Raw genomic sequence first — 25,741 nt, 5'->3', positions numbered from 1 at the left:
CAAACACACCCACACTCACAGAAGAAAAGATGCAACAACACACACAGCATCACCCTCCATGCACTGTGTATCACTTTCACAGAATCCCTGCCAACATGTAGGGAGGGGGTAGAAGGGAAGGGAGGGGGCAGGTCACTGGGCCAACCAAGCAGGAAGTGTGTGCATCCAGCACCTCTGCTACCTTCACTCTCCTGGACAATGAGGAGAGGGAGGCGGGAGCAGATGGAGTTGCATAACTGATTGGGGAGGAGGCTCAGGATAAAAGGTCCAGCTGAGGCTGCTACTGGTGGACAGTGGTCAGACCTGGACCATGGAGCTCACTGTCCTCCTCTCCCTTGCTCTGCTCACAGGCCTCTTTCTTCTGCTGGTCAGGGGCCGGCCAAAGGCCCGCGGCCATCTCCCACCAGGGCCCCGGCCTCTGCCTTTCTTGGGGAACCTGCTACAGATGGACACAGGAGGCTTGCTCAGTTCCTTCCTGCGGGTGAGACACAGATGGACGGGTCCCGTGGTGGGCTGGTCCCTGCCTCTGTTTGGGGATCCCTCAGCAGGAGAAGCAAGGCCTCTTTCCAGCTCAGGGGTTGGTGGGTGGGGGACAGCAGGTGTGTGAAGGGCCTGAGCCTGAACCTTGATGGAGAGTGGTCAGATGGTCAGCTGCATCCTGCTCAGATGGAAGTGTGTGAGGGGCACTGTCCTCGAGGGGCAGGTGGACGTGCAGAGGTGTGGGGTGTGAGCCTTGGTGCAGAGCTTCCCTCTTCTCTGCCACTCTCTGCTGTGTCCCTGGTGCCTGCCTGTCCCTGGAACAGGGGTAAAGAGCAGATGGATTTTGTTCCTGCCAACAAGAGAGAGCAAAGGCTGGCCTGAGTCAGTGCCCGGACAGAGGAGTGGGAAGGGGCGGGGAGGGAGTGTTTGTTAGTATAAACATTCTACAGCATGGCAGTTGACACTCCCGGTTATTTACCAGGCGCTGTGTCAATACTCTGATGCATGATTTTGTGTTTAATTATCTGCTTATTAATAATTAATTGGCGTCTGTGACCCCACTTTCCAGTGAGAGAGCTGGAACCCTGACAGTAACTCCTGGCTCCTCTGTCCCTTTCCCTTGCCGTGGAGGCCACACCCTGGGCCTGTTATCCTTTTGATAAAATTTTCTCTGATCAGTGGTCTATTAATTAATAACATTTTATTGTTGCCGTTTTTTGGTGCTGGGGCTGGAACTCAGGGCTTCACACATGCGGGACAAGTTCTCTACCAAGGAGCTATACCCTCAGCTCCTTCTTAGTGTCTGTTTTTTTTTTTAATATTTTTTTAGTTGCCAATGGACCTTTATTTTACTTATTTGTATGTGGTGCTGAGGCTCGAACTCAGTGCTTCACACATGTGCGGCAAGCGCTCTACCACTAAGCCACAACCCCAGCCCTTTCGTAGTGTCTTTTAACAAAAAATATTTTTTAGTACAATACTTATTTGAGAATAAAAATTATTTGCTTAAGGAGTGCATAAATGATGAATGATTATAATCTATGTAGACACACACACACACACACACACACACACACACACACACAAACATGTATTATTATTATTTTTTTGGTACCAGGGATTGAACTCACAGGCACTCAACCACTGAGCCACATTCCCAGCCCTAGTTTGTATTTTATAGTTTCTCCCTGAGTTGTTTAGTGCTTCGCCATTGCTGAGGCTGGCTTTGAACTCGCAATCCTCCTGCATCAGCCTCCTGAGCTGCTGGGATTACAGGTGTGTGCCACCATGCCCAGCTACATATATATTTATTATAGACAATTCAGTCAATCATGTGGTCCCTGATGACTATTTGACATTATCCACTATACCTGAGAGATGCAATGTGTCTGGGTCTCAAACTCTCAAGTTATGGGACATTTTGAATTTTTCAGAGGAGTTACATGGAAGAGGTAAAGAGTCTCATGATCAGATAAGATGTTGTTTGGGTTGTATTCGTGCTGGGCAGTGCACATAATCATAGTGTGAGCAGTGACAAGATTTGGGAAATCGGGTTTAAATTAAGTTGGTTCAACTTCTGGACAAAGACCTCCTCTTTTACACAATTCACTGACCCTTCTCTTTTATAAAAATGTTTTATTAGTGCATTATAGTTACACATAACAGTGGGATTCATTTTGACATAATCATACATGTATGAAATAATATTTGCTCTATTTCAGTCCCCAGCCTGTCCTCTCTCGGTCCCCTCTTCCCTCCCTCTGTTCTCCTTCCTTTACTCTATGGGTCTTCCATTTATTTATTAATTTATTTTTATTTCATGCTTTACATAAGGATGCATCACTGTGGCACATTCATAGATGTACATAACACAACTTTGTCAATTTCATTCTAGTTACTTCCTTTTCCTATCCATCCTCCCTGCCCTCTATCCTTTCCCTCTACTCCACTGATCTCAATTCTGTTTTTATGGGATCTACCCTGACTTCTTATTTTGCTTTAGCTTCTGCATATGAGAGAAAACATTTGACCCTTGATTTTCTGAGTCTGGCTTATTTCGCTTAGCCTGATGTTCTCCAGTTCCATCCATTTACCCGTAAATGACATAATTTCATTTTTCTTTATGGCTGAGTAGAATTCCATTGTGTACATATACCACATTTTCTTTATTTGTTCATCTGTCGACAGGGATCTGGTCTGGTTCCTTATTTTGGGTATTGTGACTTGCACTGCTATAAATATTGATGTGCCTGTGTTAATATAAGATGCTGATTTTAGTTCTTTTGGTTGATTACCAAGGAGTGGGATAATTGGGTCTTATGGTGGTTCCATTCCCAGTTTTTGAGGAATCTCCATTCTTCTTTTTGGAAAATGGTTGTACTATTTGCAATACCACCAACAATGTGTGAATTACCTCTCCCTTGCAAAATCAACAAATGTAATTCACCATATAAAGAGAATTAAGGACAAGAATCATGATCATCTCAATAGATGCAGAAAAAATCTTTGACAAAACCCAACACTCATTCTTGTGAAAATGCTGGAGAAATTAGGATAGAAAGAACTCACCTCAACATTGAGAAAGGGTATATAGGACAAGCCCAAAGTCAACATCATACTGAATACAGAAAAACTGGAAGCATTTCCTCTAAAATCAGAAACAAGAATGTTCACTCTCACTACTTGTATTCAATATAGTTATTGAAACTATAGCCAGAGCAATCAGGCAAGAGAAGGAAATTGAAGGGATACAAATAGGAATAGAAGAAGTCAAATTGTCTCTTTTTGCTGATGACATGATCCTATGTCTAGAAGACCCCCAAAATTCCACCAGAAGACTTCTAGAGCTGATAAACCAATTAAGCAAAATAGCAGGATACAAGAGCAACATACCAAGATCAATAGCTTTCCTATACACCAGTGAAACTGCTGAGAAAGAAGTCAGAAAAGCTATCTTGTTTACAATAACAAAAAAATGAAATAAAATAAAAACTTGGGAATAAATATGATCAAGGAGGTGAAAGACTTCTATCAGGAAAACTATAGAACACTGAAGAAAGAAATCAAAGACCTTGGAAGATGGAAAGAGTCCCCCATGTTCTGGTATAGGCGAAATTAACATTGTTGAAATGGTCATACTACTAAAACTGTTACCCAGTTCAATTCAATTCCCATGAAAATACCAATGATACTCTTAAGATAGCTAGAAATAGCAGTTCTAAAATTCATTTGGAAGAATAATAGACCCAGAATGGCCAAATAAATCCTGAATAAGAGCAATGCAGGAGGCATCTCAAATTATACTCAGATTATGCCACAGAGCTATAATAACAAAAACAGCATGGTGTTGGCATCAAAACAGACATGAAGACCAGTGGAATGGAAAAGAAGACCCAGAGGCAAATCCACATAGATACAGTCATCTGATACTTGACAAAGGTGCCAAAAACATACATTGGAGAAAAGATAGACTTTTAAATAAATGGTATTTTAAAAACTGGATATGCATATTAAACAAATGAAGATTCCTGCCTTTCATCCTGGCCAAAATTCAACTCAAAATGGATCAAAGACCTAGGAATTAGACCAGAAACTTTGCAACTGCTCGGAGAAAACACAGGGTCAACACTCCAATATATTGGGTCAGGCTCCTTAACCAGACTCCTAAAGTGTAAGAAACAAAACAGAGAATCAATAAGTGCAACAGCATCCAATAAAAAACCTTCTGCAGAGCAAAGGAAATGATTAAGAGCATGAAGAGAGAACCTACAGAATGAGGAAAATCTTTGCCAGGGGATTAATATCGAGAATATATAAAGAATTTAAGAAGCTCAATATCCAAGAAAAAAAAAGTTCAATCAATACATTGCATTTCTCAAAAGAAGAACAAACTTTTCTCAAAATAAGAAATACAAATGGCCAACAGATATGCAAAAAAAAAAAATGTTCAACATTCCTAACAACCAGGTAAATGCAAATAAAAACTACATTGAGATTTCATCTCACTCCTGTTGGAATGGCAATCATCAAGAATACTGGCTCCCTCTTCTAGAGGAGTTTTCAAAGAACTCAGTGGCTCACCGGGTGCCAACCAGGCCACCACTAGTAGCATTTGTTGCCTTACTGTCAACTCTCTTGGTGTCTTACTGTCTCGTTTCTTAACAAGACTTAGTTAAGATGTTGGCCATAACCATCCTTTACAAATTCTGAAACAGGTCAAACTGACCATGAAATTCTGATCTGCCTAGGACGTGAGTTTAAAAAGACTTGGGGCCATCTTGCCAGAGTTCTGACAGTGGGGACTTCTTAGGAAGGGATTTTTGTATGGAGTGTGGAAGGGGTGGACCTTCGCTGATCTCAGAGGCACCTTTCACTGTAAGAGTCTATGATCCGAGGTAGCCTGTATATTTTACAAAAGTAGTTTAGACTTTATGTGCTAATCATTTATTGGAAAGACAAAGTTAGCTTTGTGTCATAGTAATCCAAGGGTGTTACATCTTGTCCTGGAAGAGGTGATGTCTGGAGATAGTGAGTAAAAGGATATCACGAGTGGTGAGACAGCGTGGCTTGGCCCAGAAATTACTGCTGGTAGCTGCTCTGAGGAGGTGGTCTGGTTGTCCTTCTGCCTATAACTAATGCAGATAAAGAAAGTTTACAAACCTAATTCCTCTCTGTATTAGGACCTGTGGTAGGTTCATGCAGATAAGCTGCAGGACCTACCCTTGAGGAATGGACAGTCTGCTTGGAGATACAAATAAATACAAAAATGAATTAGATGACCATTAGGTGCTTTCTTGCATGGTTCCAAATACAAATGAAGAAACATGAGTTTTAAGATCATTTGAGGGTCCAGAAAGGGTTTATATAACAGGTAGGACATGAACAGAGCCGCAAAGACTGGATGGAGTGAGGATGAGTGGGGAGGAGAAGCCATTTCTTGGGGGAAAGGTTAGGGAAGAGTAGGCCTAAGTGAATGAGAGCATGAGACATGTAGTGGAGAGGAGGCATGAATGGAATTATGGCAGCATGACAAGGAATTGACTTGTCTGAAGCCAAGGGGAGCAGTAAGAAATAATTTACTCCACCCGGCAGGCAAGATAGTCTTATAGTGTAGTAGTCTTTTTTCTGTTGCTCTAACAAAATGCCCAAGTTCAGGTGCTTTATAAAGTAAAGAGGTTTACTTGACTCATAGTTTTGGAGGCTGATAGTCCAAGATCAGGCAGCTTCATCTGTTCATCCTCTGGCAAGGGTCTCTTTAGGTGTGTCACAACATGGAAGAGGAGAGGAAAGGGAAGAAGAATGTGCAGAAAAGGCCAAACATGTGGGGTGGCCTCACTTTATAACAACTTAGCCTCTCAAGAACTAGCTCACTCTGGAAGACCAGCATTAATTCCATGAACTACTTGTCATCTCCAAGAGCTCACCTCTTAAATGTTCTACCACCTTTCAACACTGTCACATTAGGGCCCAAACCTCTGGGACATGAACCCATGTCACATAAAATAGGAGGGAAGCCAAAGGTAACTATTCCACATAGAAAGTTCTGAGTGCCAGGTGCTGGTTATCTCCAGTGGTGATCCCTGGAAAGAGCCAGTATGGGTCTCTCAGGCACACTGGAAATGAGAGGTTTGTGACCTGCTTCATATACAGCTGCCAATAGCCACATGAGCTTGGAATGGCACAGCTCTTTTCCTCCTGGCTTTGCATACCAGCATGCTCACAGTCCTGGGCTTGTGGACATGTCCCTTGGAATAGTGTCTGGTGGTCTCAGTTTTGGCTTAAGAGTCCAGGGCTGCTCCTCCGGGCAGTTGTGTCTGGGAGGTGGTTATGTGGGCTTTGGTTCAGCTGTGGGTGTTACTAAACTGACGACGTAAGTATATATTGGGGTTTCCTAGATCTGCAGGAGAGTGTTATTTCCTTTAGAAAGTCATTCCTGACCCCCAGATGTGGTCAGATCTCTATCACGTGTCACTTGCGTCTCCTTACTGGGTTGATGTCCCTGACAATGCTACATTCGCCTTAACCCACAGCACGCGAATGCCGTGGCTCGGGTCTGGAATGGCCCCCAGAGACTCATCTGTTGTAGCTTGGTCCCCTTTGTAGTAATATTCAGAGGTGGGGACTTTAGAAAATGATTGGATCATAGGGGCTTGAGCCTATGAATTGGTTAATCTGCAAATCGATTCATAATTTCATGGCATTATTGGCAAATTGTAGAAATGGTAGGAGATGGACTTAGTTGAGGGAGTAGGTCCTTGGGGTCATGCCTTGGGTCTATATTTTGTCCTACCCTGGACCCCTGCTTCTTGGCTGTCATGAGCTGAACAGATTTCCTCCACCACACCCTTCTGCCACAATGTTCTGCCTTGTTTCAGGTCCAAAGCAATGGAGTTAGCTAACTATGAACTGACACTATGAGCCAAAATAAATATTTTCTCCTTTAATTTGTTTTTCTCAGGTATTTTGTCATGGTAATGGAAGCTGAATAACAGAATTTTGGTGTTGAGAAGTGGGTTGTTGCTCTGATTACACCTGATCATGTTTCAGAAGCCCTTGGAACAGGTTTGCAGGAGGAATTGCGAAAATCTTGACAACAAGGGCTGAGAAGCCTGAGAGTGTTGTGAGCAGAGCCTAAGGGACATTTCTGGCGCCAGATCAGAAGACCAGAATGCTGACAAGAATGAAGGGAGCGAAAACTGTGCTCATGAGGTTTCGATGGAGTAAGGACTCAATTGGGTATTGGACTGGAGGCCATTTGTGTGACATTCTGACAAAAACCTTGTACACATTTTGTCTATACTCTGAGACTTTGAGTGAAGTTGAATTTAAATTAATCTGGAAAAGGAAATTTCAAGGTAGTACAACATTCAGGAAGCAATATGTGGGTTGCCGACTGCTTTTAGCAATATTTACCATGCAAATTGAGAGCAAGAAGCAGAGAAGAAAGATTTGAGAAACTTGGAGTTTGGTTAGAGAAGAAATCTGTATAAAGTTGAGGCCAATGAAAGTGTGGTTGCCTCAGGAATTGGTTGCTCTGAAAAGAAGCCAAGTACATTGCAGCTGGACAGTAGGAAAGATGTTTCCAGGGTGTCTCAGGAACTGACCAGACCCCACCCATCGCAGGCTCAGGGTGTAAAAGTGTAAACTCCTTTGAAATAATTTGCCTTGAGAAGAGAGTGCCAGGGCACCCTGCTCCCTCGGGGCCACCTAAGAAGCTGTTTCCCCAGGAATCTTTTCAGTGTTGGCCTTCCAGGCATCCAGAGGCCACTGAAACCACAGTCCAAGGGGGCCTGGCTACCACTGCTCCCGCTTGTAGCAGAGCAGACCTTGGTATCATCCACATGGTGCTGATTTTTCAGGAATGCAGAATCTAGAGTTATGGGGTCATGAGGTTTTTTCCTCCAGATTTTCCCCTTCTTAACACCAACATTCTGTGTTATTCAGCTGGGGGACCAGGCAGTGTGTGACGGGATCAAAATTCCTGTGGTAAGCTCCTAAGAGGGTGATGCTCGAAGCGATGAGAGTGAAGCCAAAGCTGCAGTGGAGACCCTAGGAAGTCGGAGAGGAAGGGAATGCAGAATGTCTGCTGAGGAAAGCAGCCGGTGGTGAGCAGAGGCAGCCCAGGACAGAGGCTACCACTACGCCCAACATAGAGCTGCAGGATTTAATGTTTGCTGTTGGGTTTCAGTCTTGCTCTGGTCTCATCCGTCCCTTTTGGAATAGCAATGCTTACCCATAATGCATGTCCCTTGCTTTCTGCTTTTCATAGGGACTCACAGAAGAGAGTTTGCTTTGAACTTCAGAGTAACCTTTGAATTTGGACTTCCAAGAAATGGTGGAACTGCGAGGTCTCTGGGGATTCTTAGAGATGGACTGGATGTTTTTTGCATTGCAAAATGGGCATGAGCTTTTGGGGCTCAGGGGTCAAATGTTATGATTTAGATCTGGAATGTCCCCCAAAGGTTCATGTGTTGAAGACTTTGATCCCCAATGCAGTAATGTTCAGAGTGGAAGTTTTAGAAAATGATTGGCTCACAAGGGCTCTGATCTCATTAGTGGATTAATACACTGATGGAATCATACTTTGATGACATTATCGGCAGGTGGTGGAAAATGTAGGAGGTGGGGACTAGAAGGGAGTGGGTCCTTGGGGATTATATTTTGTTCCCAGTCTGCCTCTCTCTGCTTCCTGGATGTCATGAACTGAGCAGCGTTTCTCTGACACACCCTTCTACCATGATGTCCTGCCTTACCTCAAGCCCAAGGCAGTGGAGCTAGTCAATCACGGATCGAAACCTTGGAAACCATGGGCCAAAATAAATATTTCCTCTTTAAATTGTTTTTCTCAGGTGTTTTGTCACAGTGACAAAAAAACTGACTAACACACGTGAGCACAGTGCTGCACATAGTCCCTGGCATACAGTAAGTAGGTGCTTAGTAAATATATGCACATGAGTGAGTGAAGGAAGAAGTGAAATGAAAACACCAGGTTCTCCCTGGCTGGTCTTGCTACAGGAAGGGAGCTGCTGGCTCTGAGGGCCACAGACCAGTGCCTGCCCCTCTTACTGAGCTTTTTCCCATAGGCAGAGATCCTGAGTGTATATTATTTCATTTTAATTGCTTTCCATATATTACAGGGTACCGTGGTATTTTCCCTGGTAGTTTTTGGGTTTACTTGGGACCAGTTACCCCTTTCTTCTTGCTTATTTCTACCTTTTGGAATGGAAATGTCTTCCCTATGCCTGTCTAACTGTTGCAGTTTGGAAGTCCATAACTCTTTCAGTTTTGCAGGCTCACAACTGGAGGGGAATTTGCCTCAGGATAAATTGTATCTTGAGTCTTAAGACTTTGGTGGCTACTGGGGTGGAACGAATGTGTTTTGCATCTGAGAGGGACATGACGTATTGGGACCAGGGGTGCAACGCTAGGGTCTGAATGTATCCCTCAGAGTTCATGTGGTGGAAACCTAATCCCAATGCAATGGTGTAGAGAGGTGGGACATTTAAGGTGATTAGGCCCTGAGGGCTTTGCCTCACGGATGGATTAATGTCATTACCACCAGAGTGGGTTTGCTATGGAAGTGAGTTCAGCCACCTTCTTGTGTGTGCATGTTCTCTTGCCCTTCCGCTAGAGATGTCACAGCAAGGCCCTGCCAGATACCTGTCCGCTTGGACCTTAGACTTCTTAGCCTCAAGAACTGTAAGAAATAAACCTTCATTTTAAAAATAAATTGTCCAATCTCAGGCAATCTTTCACAGCAGCACAAAGTAGAGTAAGAGGGACGAAGAGGCTCAGCATGGGCAAGGCACTTAGCCACAGGTACAAAGATGGTAAGAGGGAAGCCGAGATCTGGAACCGGAGGTCTCTTTGTCTCCAAAGCCCTCCTACACTAGGGTCACTTAATAACATGGGGATCACTGAGTCTGAGAAGTTGGTTAAAACCTCTCCAACTGTGCATATACATTTTTACAAAATAACTCAGGTAAATTTAATTCTATAATCACAAGGAAGAAAGGTACCAATTTTGGTGCATGGAGACTTCTGTGCTTAATTTTTTTTTTTTTTTTTTTTTTTTTTTTTTTTGTGGTGCTGGTGATTGAACCCAGGGCCTTTTGCTTGACAGGCAAGCACTTTACCAACTGAGCTATCGCCCCATCCCTCTGTACTTAATTTTGACTGAACTTCATATACAAAATGTGATTCATGGGGTTGGGGTTGTGGCTCAGAGGTAGAGTGCTTGCCTAGCACGTGTGAGGCACTGGGTTGAATCCTCAGCACCACATAAAAATGAATAAATTAAATAAAGGCATTGTGTCCATCTACAACTAAAAATATTAAAGAAAATGTGATTCATGTGACTTATGATTGAAAATCCAAATAACCTAGGTTGTGCACATACAATTTTGTATAACATCCTGAGGATTCACAGGGTCCCTAAAGCACTTTCATGGACCCTCCCAGAATCTTCTAGGTGTCCACCATCCTCCATTTGAATGGACTGTGGCGTGGGAGGGAGAGTGTGGGCATGTGTGTGTCGTGATTGGATGGACTGGGGAGGGTGCTGCTGTTCCCTCTCTATTCCCCCAAAAGCCCCCCAATCCCTCTGGAGTCAGAGAGATATGGATTCGTGTCCAAAATTCAACTCTTCTCGAATCTTCTCTAAAACAAGATGGTGCCCATAGAAAAGTGTGACTCCCACAGTCGATGTGAAGATCAGATGATCAGATGGGACGCTGCCTAGACGTGGTGTCCAGTAAGTGCTCACCCTGTGATGGTTACTTAGACTCACTCATCCATTTATTCACTAACTGAACAATATTTCACTGGCCAGTTTCATTCCACACTTCCTCACTTTCCTGTCCCTCCCTGCTCCTCCTTGATCCCCTTCCTCTACTGCACTGTTCTTCCTTCTGTTTTTATGAGATCCACCTTTTTATTGCTTATTTTTCTCTGATTTCTACATAGAAGAGAAAACATATGACCCTTGACTTTCTGAATCTGGCTTACTTCACTTGGCATGGTGCTCTCTGGTTCCATCCATTTACCAGCAATTGACATTTTATTCTTCTTTATGGATGGGTAGCATTCCATTGTATGTATGCGTCTCTATATCTATCTATATCTGTATCTATATCTATATCTATATCTATCTATATCTGTATCTATATCTATATCTATATCTATCTATATCTAGCTCACATTTTCACAGCTGAGGGATAGTTAAGCTGGTTCTGTAACTTGACTATTGTGAGTTGCTTTTATATGAACACTGTAGTGCATGCTTATTTTAATTTTTTTTATAAACACCAAAGAGTGGGATAGCAGGGTCATATGGTGGTTCTAATCCTAGTTTTTTGAGGAACCCCCATATTGGTTTCCAAAGTGGTTGTACTAATTTGCTGTTCCATCAGCAATGCATGAAAGTACTTTCCCCCCCAAATCCTCATTAGCAATTATCATTATTTCTATTCTTGATGATTGCCATTCTAACCTGGGTGAGATGAAAGCTCAGTGCAGTTTTGATTTGCATTTCCCTGATTGCTAAGGATGTTGAACATTTTTTTGTATAGTTGTTGGCCATTTGTATTTGTTCTTCTGAGAAATGTCTGTTCAGATCATGTCCATTTGTTGAGTGGGTTATTAGTTTTTTTTAATGTTAAGTTTTTTGAGTTTTTAAAAATATATTCTAGTTATTAATCCCCTGTCAGAAGATTGGCTAGGAAAGTTTTTTTTTTTCTGATTTTGTAGGTTCTCTCTGCACATTCTTAATTATTTCCTTTGTGGTGTAGTAAATGCTTAAGGCCATCCCATTTATTGCTATTTGGTTTTATTTCTTGAGCTTTTAGGAGTCTTATTTATTTATTTTTGGCAGGGGACTTTTTTTTTTTTAACAAGAGCATTATAATTATATATGGTATTTGGATTCATTTTGAAAAATTCATGCATGCAAAGATTTAAAAAAATTTTTAGTTGCAGATGGACACAATACCTTTATTTTTATTTAATCATTTTTATGTGGTGCTGAGGATCCAAACCAGTGCCTCATACATGCTAGGCAAGCTCTCTAGCACTGAACTACACCCCATACCCTGCAAGGAATTTGATTTCAATCCCCAGCACTGATGTTCCCCTCCTGCCTCCCTCATCCTCCCTCCTCTACTCTACTAAACTTCCTTTCTCTCACACACATGTAAAGGTGAAATTCCTTTGAATTAAAGGATTATTTGAAACTAGCCTGTCCCTGAGGTCCCTTCTGTCATTTCAAATATCACCATTAGTGGTGCTTTTTTGTAGTTTAGTATTAACTCCACGAAATCCCTGTGAGATGGAGCCAATTTGGAAGTTGGGGTGTGAGGAAGACATGTTAGTACCCATTAAACTGGCACTCATGGGAGTGTCTGATGAACAAGCTCTCTCACTTCCTGTGAGACAGGAAGGGACCATATGAACAAAGGAGAATAATTAAGAAAACATGGGACCTTAAGCTTTTTTTCTGGAAGAGCAGGTTCCTATAGGGCCTCATAAAGTCTGTTGAGTATCTGGGCCAAGGAGCTGGCTTTGCAGCATTTTTGAGGAGTCTTATTAAGGGAATTGGTTGACCCTGTGTTTTTTCTACCAATTTCAATGATTCTGGTCCAATTCCTAGGGCCTTTGATCTACTTTGAGCTGATTTTTGTGCAGGGTGAGCTACAGATCTGGTTTCATTCTTTCACATATGGATATCCAGTTTCTCCAGTACAATTTTTTAAAAATTTATTTTTATTGTAAACAAATGGGATACATGTTGTTTCTGTTTGTACATGGAGTAAAGGAATACCATTTATGTAATCATACATTTACATAGGGTAATGGTGTTTGATTCATTCTGTTATTTTTTCCTTTCCCCCACCCCTCCCACCCCTCTTTTCCCTCTACACAGTCCCTCCTTCCTCCATTCTTGCCCCCCTCCGACCCCCCATTATGTGTCATCATCTGCTTATCAGTGAGATCATTCTTCCTTTGGTTTTTTGAGATTGGCTTATCTCACTTAGCATGATATTCTCCAATTTCATCCATTTGCCTGCAAAAGCCATACTTTTATCATTCTTTATGGCTGAGTAATATTCCATTGTGTGTGTGTGTGTGTGTATATATATATATATATATATATACCACAGTTTCTTTATCCATTCATCAATCGAAGGGTATCTAGTTTGGTTCCACAATCTGGATATTGTGAACTGAGCAGCTATGAACATTGATGTGGCTGCATCTCTGTAGTATGCTGATTTTACGTCCTTTGGGTATAGGCCAAGGAGTGGGAGAGCTTCTCCAGCACCATTTGTTAAAAAGACTTTTTCCAATGCTCATTTTAAGGAACTTTTGTCAAGGAGCCCATGACAGTACGTTCTGCGAATGTAAGAACGTATCACAACGAAGTCCACTTTTATGTATAACATACCGATTAAAAAACAATACATAAATAAATAGAAGGGAGACCAAGAGAGGAGAGGAAGGCTTCAGGGGGAAGGAGGAGGGAAGGGAAAGGGGAAATACTGGGGGTTGAAATGGAGCAAATTACGTTGAAAAAGAAGGAAATCTGTTGTTTGTGGTGTCCATCACTGGAGGACATTAAGTGAAATAAGTGGAGAACAGAAGGATGAATACTGTGTGATCACACTTATTGTGAGTGGATGTACAAATGTCAAGCTCATGCAAATAAAGGGTAGATTGCAGGCTATCAGAAACTGGGGGGACTGATGTTGGTCACAGGATACAAATTTCAGTTAGACAGGAGGAAGAAGTTCCAGAGATCTACTGTTCTTCATGGTGACTACAGTTACTAACAATATATGGCATGGGTAAAAGTTGCTATGAGAGGTGATTTTATGGGTTCCCACCAAGAAGAAATGATGCGTGTGAGGCAACTCTCTTAGTCAGCTTGATTTAGCCATTGCACAATGTACATAGATGCCAACACATTATGTTGCATGCACAATTTCACTTGTCAAGTGAAAAATAAATTAAAATATACATATGTAAAAAAATTCACTGGGCACCTTCTATGTGCTGGGGAATAGTCTTGGCACAGATGATGTGGTATCTTCAACAGGAACATGAGGTCACGAAGCTCATGGATATTCTACTGGGAGAGATAGATTAACAAAAAAAAAATAAACATAAGGTGCAGTCAGGTAGACAAGCTATGATGGAAATAAAGGAGGTGCCACTCTAGAAGGTGTGGGAGAAGTTTCAGATCACGAGGTCAGGGAAAGACATGGTCCTGCTTTGTTTCTGGACAGACCCCGAAGGGAGCAGATGCAGCAGGTGCAGCAGGTGTTGTTGAAAGAGCCTGAACAGGAAGGAGCTCAGGGAACAGCAGAGAGGTTGATCAGAGCGGCCAAGGCATAAGGGGAAGAAGCCAGAGAAGTGAGGGACCACGTGGTTTGTGGCTGTGTGGACCAGGATGGAGACGGTGGTGTCATTCTCAGTAACATGGGGACAATGGAGGGCTTGGAGGGCATCAGGGATATCAAGTAATTCACTCTTAAATAGGATTGCTCTGACTTGGAGAATGGTGAAGCCAAGTTAAGGGGTGTATGAATGGAAGCAGAGAAGTCAGTGAGGGGGCTTTGCAGAGGTCAATGCAAGACATTTTTTTTTTTTTATACCAGGGATCAAACCCAGGGGCACCTAACCACTGAGCCACATTCCCAAGCCTTTTTATATTTTATTTTGAGAGAGGGTCTCACTAAGTCACTTAGGGCCTCACAAAACTGCTGAAGCTGGCTTTGAACTTGTAATCCTCCTGCCTCAGCCTCCCAAGTTGCTGGGATTTCAGGTGTGTGCCAATGTGCCTGGCCATTTTTATGATTTTTGAGTCAAGTTTCTTCCTTAATGTTTAACTCTTCCTAAAATGTGCACAACTTAATGAATTTTTACAAACAGCGCACCCATCTCATTGACATATAGATCAAGTAACAACAGATCTGGTCCCCAGAAAACCTTCTTCTGACCCCTTCCAGTCTCTACCCTCCCACTTACTCTGACGCCATCGATTGGTTTTCTCTTTGAACTTCATGTAAGTAGATGTAAGTGTAAACTGACTTTGCTTTTGTGACTTGTAGCTTCCACTCAACATTATGTCTGTGAGTTTTTTTTTTCACAGTTACTGGTTGTAGCTTGTAGTTTGTTCCTTTTAAATTCTGCATATATTCCATTGTTGGAAATGGTCACTTCATTTATTCTATATCTCCATTGATGAACATTTTGTCAAGTAGTCTTCTATGAATGTTGTGGTTGACATTTTTTAATATATATTTTTTAGTTGTAGGTGAATACAATACCTTTATTTTATTTTTATGTGGTGCTGAGGATCAAACCTAGGGCCTCATGTGTGCTAGGTGAGCACCCTACCACTGAGCCATAACCCCAGACCTGTGGTTGACATTTTTGATGGACACACACATGTGTGTTGGGCAAGAACTCAGGGATGAAGCTGCCAAGTATGCATATGTTCAACTTCGATAAATGTAATTTTCCTCCATAGCTGAATTTTCTATATCTACAGATTCATTCAACTGTGGATTGAATTGAAACCACTTAAAAAAAAGTTGTTTACTTTGACTATGTAATGACATTTTCTGTTGACATTATTCCCTAAGCAATACAACTATTTCTATAACATTTGCATTCCTTTAGGTACATAAGTAATCTAGAGATGACATAAGCTATAGAGGAGGATGAATATAGGTTATATATAAATATTATCCCATTATATATCAGGGACTTGAGCATCTGAGGGTTTTGGTGTTACTGGGAGGTCCTGGGGCTGAATCCTGTAGATGCCAAGGGATAACAACAGTATTGCCCAGCAGTTTCCCAAGTGGCTGGACTGATATGATGGCTCTTACCATTTCGTGAGCTGTGCTAGAAGGCCCTTTGCATCTGCCAAGTGGGTCAGAGTCGTTCTCTCAGGAAATGATCAGGAGGCAGAAAGCAGTTGGGTCACAGGAAGGATTATTTGATTGAGAGGCCCAGGAGATCTGGCCGGACTCAAGGGTACAGGCAGGGTGATGCTAGAGATATTTAATCACCTGTATGCTTAGGAACCCAACCAATCAGAGCAGACCTGTCTGGACTGTGCACTGACCCTTGAGTGGCTGGGTCCTGGGAAGGGCGATGGCAGCTGAGGGAGGAGGGTCTTGTGGGAGACACCTACGTACCAATCTGCATCTAAGCATCTCACGGTGTAACAACTGAGGTTTCTGGTGACTAATGTCAACCCTGGTGTGGATGTGCTTGGCAGCTTCGAGAGAAATACGGGGATGTGTTCACGGTGTACCTGGGCCCAAGGCCTGTGGTCATGCTGTGTGGGACAGAGGCCATACGGGAGGCCCTGGTGGACCAGGCTGAGGATTTCTCTGGCAGGGGGAAAATATCCATCATTGAACCGATCTTCCAGGAATATGGTGAGGACCTCAAAGGCCCTGGGATGGGGAGGGTGGAAGATGGGACCTGGGAAAGGGGGGTCTGAGAAGGGAGGACAAGGGGTGTCTCCTCCAAACTTCCTTTGCAAACCCTGCCTCTCCTGCATCCCCAGGTGTGATCTTTTCCAATGGAGAACGCTGGAAAACCCTTCGGAGATTCTCTCTGGCCACCATGAGGGACTTCGGGATGGGAAAGCGGAGCATTGAGAAACGGATTCAGGAGGAGGCTCAGTGTCTGGTGGAGGAGCTGCGGAAATCCAAGGGTGAGGCCCAGGGATGCACAGGAAAGAAGACATGGAACAGAGAGGGATGTGGGGTGCACAGCAATAGAAAGAGAGGCAAATGTGGGCAAAAAGGAGGATTAAAGATAGAGAAACAGAAAACCAAAGAGAGAAAGAGAGAGACCGAGAGAGGCAAAAACAACAAAATACCAAAAAACCCCAAACCAAAACAAACAAAATAAAAACCCCCAAACCAGAGAGAAACCAAGTCAGAAAATTAGTAGGACAAACAGACAAACTTCAGAGAAAGGTCTGCAGAGGAATGAGAGAAAACAGTGAGACCCAGAGAGAGGGTCACACTCACCTGAGGTTCCTGGGCTCCCAGCCCCCTCCCTCCCAGCCTCAGAAACCAGGACTGTGCCTGCCAAGCACAGGCATCAGTGAGCAGGTGAGGAATGATTCATGCAGGACCAGAGAGCCCCTGGGGTGGAGAGAAGGGAGGACGTGGGTGTGAGAGGCAGGGATGCAGCCACGGGGCTTTAAATCTGCACAAGGGGTTGACTGAACATGGTGGTGCTCCTAGGACTTGACTCCCTGTACTCACAGTCAGAGATGGACCCAGAGCAGAGGCAGGGGAGTGCCCTGCAGCACTGCTTCTGTCTCCGGGTCTGAGTCCTGCCCTCGGTAATGAGAAACTACCGTGGACAAATTATTTAACCTGTCTGACCGTCCATCTATAAAGTGCGTGTGGGGTAATAAGAGAATTGCCTTTTCCCTATAAAGTTCTGGTGAAAACTAAGTGTGCAAAGGGCGTGGAATAAGGCCTGACGCCTGGTCTGTGCTAGCGAGTGTGAGCGCGATGGATATTCTCACCTGTTATTACTGAGCAGCGGTGGACAGCCACAGAGAGGTGGGGCAGCAGTCAGTTGTCCCCAGGCTCTGGAGTCTCTGACCTGGCACCTGCTGCCTTGTCCTCCTAGGAGCCCTCCTGGACCCCACCTTCCTCTTCCAGTCCATCACCGCCAACATCATCTGCTCCATCGTCTTTGGAGAACGCTTCGACTATCAGGATGGCCAGTTCCTGCGGCTGCTGGACATGTTTTATCAGTCCTTTGCACTCATGAGCTCCTTCTTCGGCCAGGTCATGGATAGGAAGGCGGGTGGGGGTCAGGGGGACATCCAAGGTAGTGGGATTGGATGGTCAGCTTTCAGGAACAGAACTGCACCTAGGATTGGGAGAAAGGCGATGACTCACGGAGGGTCGGAGATGCTGGATGTGGAGGGAGGGAGAGATGGAGAGCAGGGGTCAGAGGCCGAGAGAAAGGGGAGGGGGAGGAACAGAGTCACAGAAGATGAAGAAGCTTGGGGTAAAAGAAGAGAGGAAAAGAGAAGACAAGGGAATAAGACAAAGGACAGAGGTAGATTCTGATGAGAGAAAGAGAGAGAGAGACAGAGACAGAGACAAGGTGTTGGGGCCCTGGATGGCTCCCCCTCCTGTGACCTGCTGGCTCAGCCCCTGGGCGCCCTCACCACCCCTTCCTTCTTGCAGGTGTTTGAATTATTCTCCGACGTCCTGAAGCACTTTCCTGGCACACACAGGCAAGTCTACAAAAACCTGCAGGAAGTCATCACCTTCATCGGCCACAGTGTGGAGAAGCACCGCGCAACCCTGGACCCCAGCAACCCCAGAGACTTCATCGACTCCTACCTGCTCCGCATGGACAAAGTGAGGCCTGGGGAGGGGAGGGGGGAGCGAAAGGAAGATGAAGGGAAGGGAAGGAGGAACCGAAATGAGACGGGGAGGGGACAGGACGCAGGTGGATGGAGAAATACAGGGCAAGGACAACAAGAAAGAGGAAAAGACCCTGAGAGGCAGAGGAGCCTGGGGGATGAAATCTGAGACACAAGTCAAAGAGGTGGAGAGAGACACCAGGTCAGGCAGAGTGAGGAGGCTGAGGGAGACAGAGACATGGGGTGTCCATGCTGAGAAGGAGGGGCCCCAGGGGCGAGACCCAGAGACAGAGGGAGGCCTGGCAGGCTAGGCGAGTCCTCAGTGGGCTCTGGCCCTGACCTGCCCCTCCCTCTTCACACCTCCGGACCCAGGAGAAGTCCAACCCGCACAGCGAGTTCCACCACAAGAATCTCACCTTGACCTTGCTGTCCCTCTTCTTCGCTGGCACTGAGACCACCAGCACCACTCTGCGCTACGGCTTCCTGCTCATGCTCAAGTACCCCCACGTTGCAGGTGGGCCAGGGATGGGCGTGTGGGGAGGGTTCTGGGATCCCTTCTTGGGCTGCAGAGCTGGGGCTGGGGTCCTTTGTGGATGAGAGGCTCCTTTTTGGAGCTCTGCAGGCTCTGGGTAGCCTCCTGCTGAGCCAATCCTGTTGGCTGAGGAGTGAATGTGGAATTTGTTGACCTGTTCTTTCACGGTTTTCTCTCATCCATCATTTATTTATCCAACCTTTTATTGATTCATTTACCTGGACACTCACTAATTCTTTGATCTATGATTCATCCAAGGTCATACACATTCCTTCATTTATGTGGATTAACTCATTCATGAGTTGACCTTTGGACAGTGATAGTTGAATGAACTACTTGTCATTGATTCATCAGCTCATCCTTTGGCATGCATCCAGCTATCCTTCCCTGAACTAGGTCTCATTCCTTAATCATTCCATCAACCAGTCTTTCAATCCATCCATCCTTCTTCCATTAAATAACTCATTCATTCATCCCTCATTTATTTAGCCTTTAATCTACCAAGTTTTTCCTTTATGCATCCCTCCACTAATTTATTCATCCATATATTCCTCCCTAAGTCAAGCATTCATGTGATTATTGACTCATAGGATTCATTGTTTTTTGTCCAAGAGCCATATATTAATGGATTTGTTCATGGATCCATCTATTGATAATTTGAATACATCATCCATTCATTGACTTGCTCATTTCATTAATTCATTAATCTTCACATTCAGGCACTGATTTATTATTGATAGGATTGACTTAAGTGGTCATTTCTTTCTCTAGTTGTTCATGGATTCACCCATTGGTCTGTTCCACTGTTCAATTCCTGAGGACCTAGCACAGTGCCTCAACAGTAATGCACTCAGGACAAATAGTAGATCATTTTTTTATTTGTCTTAGAGGGATAGGTTTAACAAGATTTTAGGTTGGAGTCCTTCATCTAAAATTGCATGCAAAATCATGGCGTGTGTGCGCGTGCATGTGCGCACAGTGCAGGCGGGAGATGATTCATCACGTTCATTAGAATTCTAGCCCTGGAGTTCTTGTTGCAGTCTCCCTCTTCCCATCCCCCGATTGCTCTGAGGGTATCAGCGATCTGAGCCTCACTGTAGGACTTTCATGGCTCAGTGTTCCACAGAGAATGGCCTCGCTGCTGAAACTGAGCTCATTGGTCCCCTTTTCTGTGCAGAGAGAGTCAAAGAGGAGATTGCACAGGTGATTGGCTCACACCGCCCACCTGCCCTCGATGATCACTCCAAAATGCCGTACACGGAGGCGGTCATCCACGAGATTCAGAGATTTGGAGACCTCCTCCCCATTGGTGTGCCCCACGTAGTCACCAGAGACACTCTCTTCCGAGGGTACCTCATCCCCAAGGTGAGACCGGCGGGGCTCCACGTCTGCTCTCCGTGGGCATCCTGGATTCACTTAACCCCTCGTCTCAACCTCCTGTGGGTTTCCCAACAGGGCCCCTTGTTCTCATTTTTGTTTGTTGTATTGGTTTATTTATTTTTCATGGGGCCAGGAATGGCAATGTCAACCTTTGACCCGTCAACCTTTCCTCAGAACACTGAAGTATACCCCATCCTGAGCTCTGCTCTCCATGACCCACATTACTTTGAAAAACCAGACGCCTTCAACCCTGACCGCTTTCTGGATGCCAATGGGGCACTGAAGAAGAATGATGCTTTTATTCCCTTCTCGGCAGGTAAGCTGCACCTGGGATCCCTTAGCAGACACCAGGGGCAGGTCCCATCCTCTCCTTGAGACAAACAATCACAGGTCTTGTTTTTCCAGCACTTGGTACATTCCAGTTGCTTTACCTCTCCTGCCACATTCCATCTTCACTATGACCCTGAGAGGGGACTTGAGGAGTGACACTGTGTCCCAAGGCAAGCCTTGATAAGCAGGACCTTGGGCAAGTGCTTGGAAAATTTCCAGATCTGAGCAAAGTCACTTTCTTAAAAAACAACCACTAAAAACTATTTATTAGCACGACTTCAAGTCCAGCACTTACTAAGGGCTAAGATAATGCGACTAATAACTCAGAGAGGTTTCATTCCTAGTCTTTTGACTCCACATGGCCCAGCTATCCCACTCCTTGGTTTTTATCCAGAAGAATTAAAAACAGCCTACTATAACTGTGAATGCATACCAATGTTAATAACAACACAATTCACAATAGCCATGTTATGGAACCAGCTTTGGTGTCTGTCAACAGGTAAATGGATAAAGAAGATGTATAGTTACTAGGCACAACTAATCCCAGCAGCTCAGGAGGCTGAGGCAGGAGGATTATGAGTTCAAAGCCAGCTTCAGTCACTAAGAGGCACTCAGTGAAACCTTGTCTCTAAATAAAATATAATAAAGGGTTGGGGATGAGGCTCAGTGGTTAAGCACCCTTGGGTTCAATACCTGGTACCAAAAAAAGAAAAAAGAAAAAAGAAAAAATGTGATACACACACACACACACACACACACACACACACACACACAACAGGGCTTTATTCATCCATACAGAAGAGTGAAATAAGATCATTTGCTGGTAAATGGATAAATGGATGGAAATGGAGTACATCATGCTAAACGAAATAAACCAAGAAAGTCAAGGGTGGGATGTTTCTTTCATATGTGGAAACTATGGAGAAAAAAGGAATACAAAAGTGATCTCACAAAAACAGAAGGGAGACCAGTAGAGCAGAGGAAGGGGGTCAAGGCTGAGGGCAGAGGAGAAGGAAAGGGAGCTACTTGGGAATAAAACTGACCAAGTTATGCTCTGTGCATGTACAAATCCATGAATCCCACTTTCATCTATAATTGTAATAGAACCATTAAAAAACAAATAGAGGAGAGACCAGTAAATTAGAAGAAGGGGGTCAGGGGGAGAGAGGAGGGAGGAATGGGGAAGTCCTGGGGAATGAGAGTGTTATGTGCACATATGAATATGTCACAGTGAATCAACGATGTCTGATTATAGTGCATCAATAAAAGCACAAAAAACCCAGATCACATACAGACACAATTCCTCCCCCAGGAAACATAGCCCAGCAGGGAGAAGGATGTTCATCAAATGGTCCCCAAATAATGATATTATTAAATGAGTTAAAGCCTGGCACTTAGACCTGCCTGGCACAAAGTAAGTGCTCATGTGGGCAACTCTTATTATTCATAATCAGGTATTGGGTGCACAAAGACGGAAGTACTGATTTTGGTGGGTAGGTGAGGAAAGCTTAACATGAGAAACTGGTTTCCAAGCCAAGTTCTGGTGGGTGAGTGTTCATCAGGTGCGGGAAAGAAGGTGGAGGCAATAGCACGGAAGAGCCAGGTGGCTCATTAGAGAAACAGTAAGAAGCTCCTGATGTAGATTAGGAAAGGGGCTGAGGGCGAGGAGCTCAGCTGGGCAGGACCTGGAGGGTTGGGGAGGAGTTTGGAATGATCCTTGAGCACTGGGGCTGAAGAAATTTTTTCTCTTCTTTTTTCCGTATCAAGGATTGAACCCAAGGGTGTTTAACCCTGAGCCACACCCCAGACTTTTTCCCTTTGTATTTATTTGTTTTTTACTTAGAGACAAGTTCTCACTAAATTGCTTGGTGCCTCACTAAGTAGCTGAGGCTGGTCTTGAATTTACAATCCTCCTGCCTCAGCCTCTGGGATTACAGGCGTGCACCAGGGTGCGGGACTTGAGGAACATCTTGGATACACTTGTCCCTGTTCCCACTCTCCACACTTGCTTGGTAAAACTTCAGACAAATTAAATTTTGTAGAATTTATTTGAGCAAAGCAAGATTCATGAATTGGACCCTATCCTGCAGTGGTGAAGATTTATTGAATTCTGCCAGCGGCAGGGCAGGGAGCTACCTACAGAAAAACGAAGCAACAAGCACTAAGCTTGGTTGGTCCAGCTCAATGTGGTGCCCTTTGGACAGATCTGAGCAGTTTGCAGTGCTGTAATGGCTGAAACTCAGTGGTGGGATAGGCTGAAGCACAGGGCTGGATTGGCTGAAACACAGTGCTGGGATTGACAGCCTAGGTTACCTTTCCCAGGAATGTGCTCTCAATTTGGTTGCCATTTGTTTAATATTAACTTAGGGTGCAGGTTACTCAGTGGGGTTTAGGCCAAATTTAAATTGAAGTTTCCACCTGAGGAAACCCCAACATCCAGGCTTCTCATCTTTGCGGGGGGAAGCAAGGTCCCAGGAATAATTTCTCAATGATGAGCCTCATCATTGACTCTAGCGGTGCAGGGTCTGGCCCAGCCCCCAGCTCTGTGGATGCGGACCTCAGTGTCCTCATTCTGTCTTCAGTGAGAGCTGGGAGCACCTGGGGTAGTGGGTGAAGGTCAGCTCCCACCCAGTAATCCTGCCCTAAGTTTAGGGAGAGGCGGGGACATAGAGAAGTAGGGACCAAAACAGCTAAGCAACGAGACATTATGGGGACTAGACAGACAGAGGGACAGAAACACAGAGACAGGGAGATCATGGCAAAGAGGAGACAGTCTGTGAGAGACGGAGGGAGGGAGGGAAGGGGCAGAGAGAGGGAGAGAGAATGAATATGAATGAATGAATATGTATATAGATAGAGAAGTGAAGAAGAAAATTTAAAATGGATAAAAACCCAGTGCTTCTTAGATATAGACCAGAGGTAGAGTGCTCTGAGCAGAAAGAAGAACAAAGTGAACCAAAAGAGTGTTGGGATAAAAGAACTAACAAGTGATGTTCAAACAGACAACCCAGGAAGGGGGAGAGTGTGCTGAGAGGTAGATAAGTGGCCTTGGACTATTGGGAAGATCTGGATCCAGAGCCAGTTCTAGGAGAAGATCCAATCCAGACATCTGCCCTGAGTACTTTGGCAGTCCCATCTCCTGACATCTGGAAATGCCAAAAGGACACGGTCCCCTTGCCAGATATATCCACGCAGGGACAACTTTGCAGTGTCTGGGAAGGTGCAGGGGATGCCTGGAATTCCAGCCTCCACTGGCCTTCCCAGGGCTGTCAGTTTGCAGATGAGGAAGCACTGAAGCAGCCGGAGATCTCTCTGTCCTCCTTCCTCTATAAGCCTGTGGTCTGTAAACAACAGGGATTTTCCAAGCACCTCTGCAAGTCCAGGGGATGCCATAGAAACCCTGCTCATGGGCCCTGGTCCTATTTACAACTTTATGAACAATTTTTTTTGGAGTGAATTCATGGAGCTGGTGGATTTCAGGTTGAAACCAGAAGACAACCCAGAGACAGACATAACACAGAGTGCCAGAAACACACACACATACACACACATGCTTATTGGCTCTTCAAAACACAGCAGTAACTACACCTGCAGGATTCCTAATGTCAGCCAGGCATTAGTCTAGGAGTTTCTACAACATTAACTTCAGTTGCCCTGTCAGTGCCTGAAAAGTACTATTCTTCTCATGAGAAATGAAGAACATTAAAATGTCAAGTCAGAAATATGCACACACTTAACTACATACACAGACACATCCAAACACAAGTGGGTCCTTATCTCCCAGGGGCCACTGAACCCTTTGAAAAGCAAACAACAATTGTAAACTCTCTCCTATAAAAATCAACATGAGTACGGCCAAAGGTCTGCACCTGAAGATTTGGGCACTCTGGAAGGTCCAACATGTTACAGGTCAAGCCTGTGACAATCCACTGCAGTGCACACATGCCTGGGCTTTGGGGTGTGGTGGGCAAGCACGTGCACTGGCCCCGTGCCCACATGGTGACCCTCTGTGCCCACAGGGAAGCGCATTTGTCTTGGTGAAGGCATCGCTCGCAACGAACTGTTCCTCTTCTTCACCACCATCCTCCAGAACTTCTCTGTGGCCAGTCCCGTGGCTCCTGAGGACATCGATCTCACTCCCAGGGAGAGTGGTGTGGGCAGAGTACCCCCAACATACCAGATCCGCTTCCTTCCTCACTGAATGGGCTGAGGGAAGAGGGCCAAAGGATTCCAGGGTCATTGTTTCTACCTCTGTAGAGAATGACCCCCCCCCATGGCCTCCACATCTTCCTGCCTGAGAACCAGCAGCCTCCCTGTCCTCGTTTGCATCAACCAGGGAAAGTCCCCTGTGTAGTCCTACTTCCTTCCCTCACACTGTAGCTCTTCCAAGGCTCTCAGGCATTCTCCTTTCCTCTATTAATAGAATTGCAGAAGTCAGAAGCAAGCTTGAAGATAATCAAGCCCCTTCCTAGGTGTGCATATAGACACTGGGGGCAAATGGGGAAACTGGTCTCTAGGTCCTTCTGAACTTCTGCCTCCCAGGCAGAGCTCATGCTGAATAAATTCTCCCTTGTCCAAAATAAGATGGTTCCATTTGTCGACTCCATGTGCTCCATCATCTGTGCTGAAGCTTTGCATATGATCCCCCCCCCTTTCATTTTGGCAGCAGGGATTGAATTCATGGACTCAACCCAGCCCCCTTTTTAAATTTTTATTTAAAGTCAGGGCCTCGCTAAGTGGCTGAGTCTGGCTTTGAACTTGTGATCCTCCTGCCTCAGCCTCCTGAGCCACTTGGATTATAGGCTGCTGCCCCCTAAACCTGGCAGCCCTCTCAATACCACTCCCCAACAGCCTCAGTGGTGGGTCGTGGTGACCACCCATTTTACAGAGGCCAGGTGAGGGCATCCTCATCTGAGGTCACAGAACTAGCCAGTGGAGAACCCAGTACCCTTTGACTCTAGAACACAAACTCTCGACAGCACCTTCCTATTTGTATTGAAATAAATTAACAACACAAAATCATCCATTCTGGAGTGTAGAATTTAGTTCATTCCCAAAGGTGTGCAAGTACCACCATCTCGTTCCTGATGTTCATGTCA

The 25,741-nt window shown here is 44.7% G+C and overlaps 1 protein-coding gene across 1 annotated transcript; it reads left to right on the top strand.

The window, feature by feature from the left end:
- The first annotated feature begins 274 nt into the window (after positions 1-274).
- LOC306648340 (cytochrome P450 2B4-like) lies at positions 275-25,225 on the top strand. Its single transcript, XM_079118399.1, has 9 exons — positions 275-481; positions 16,268-16,430; positions 16,562-16,711; positions 17,650-17,810; positions 18,219-18,395; positions 18,773-18,914; positions 20,110-20,297; positions 20,487-20,628; positions 24,662-25,225. The coding sequence occupies exons 1-9, from the start codon at positions 311-313 to the stop codon at positions 24,841-24,843; spliced, it is 1,476 nt and encodes a 491-aa protein (XP_078974525.1). The 5' UTR covers positions 275-310; the 3' UTR covers positions 24,844-25,225.
- The last annotated feature ends 516 nt before the right edge of the window (positions 25,226-25,741 follow it).

The sequence above is a fragment of the Sciurus vulgaris genome (assembly GCF_902686455.1).
Source record: "Sciurus vulgaris genome assembly, chromosome: 17".
Classification (NCBI taxonomy): Eukaryota; Metazoa; Chordata; class Mammalia; order Rodentia; family Sciuridae; genus Sciurus; species Sciurus vulgaris.
The sequence above is the reverse complement of the archived record's forward strand: the minus strand, read 5'-3'. Positions and strand labels throughout refer to the sequence as shown.

What these genes read in the sequence shown, in the direction of transcription:
- LOC306648340 (XM_079118399.1), top strand. Translation starts at nt 311, where the DNA reads ATGGAGCTCACTGTCCTCCTCTCCCTTGCTCTGCTCACAGGCCTCTTT. An exon ending in TGAGCTCCTTCTTCGGCCAG is followed by an intron (nt 17,811 to 18,218) that starts GTCATGGATAGG and finishes TCCTTCTTGCAG; the next exon opens with GTGTTTGAATTATTCTCCGA. An exon ending in GAGGGTACCTCATCCCCAAG is followed by an intron (nt 20,298 to 20,486) that starts GTGAGACCGGCG and finishes ACCTTTCCTCAG; the next exon opens with AACACTGAAGTATACCCCAT.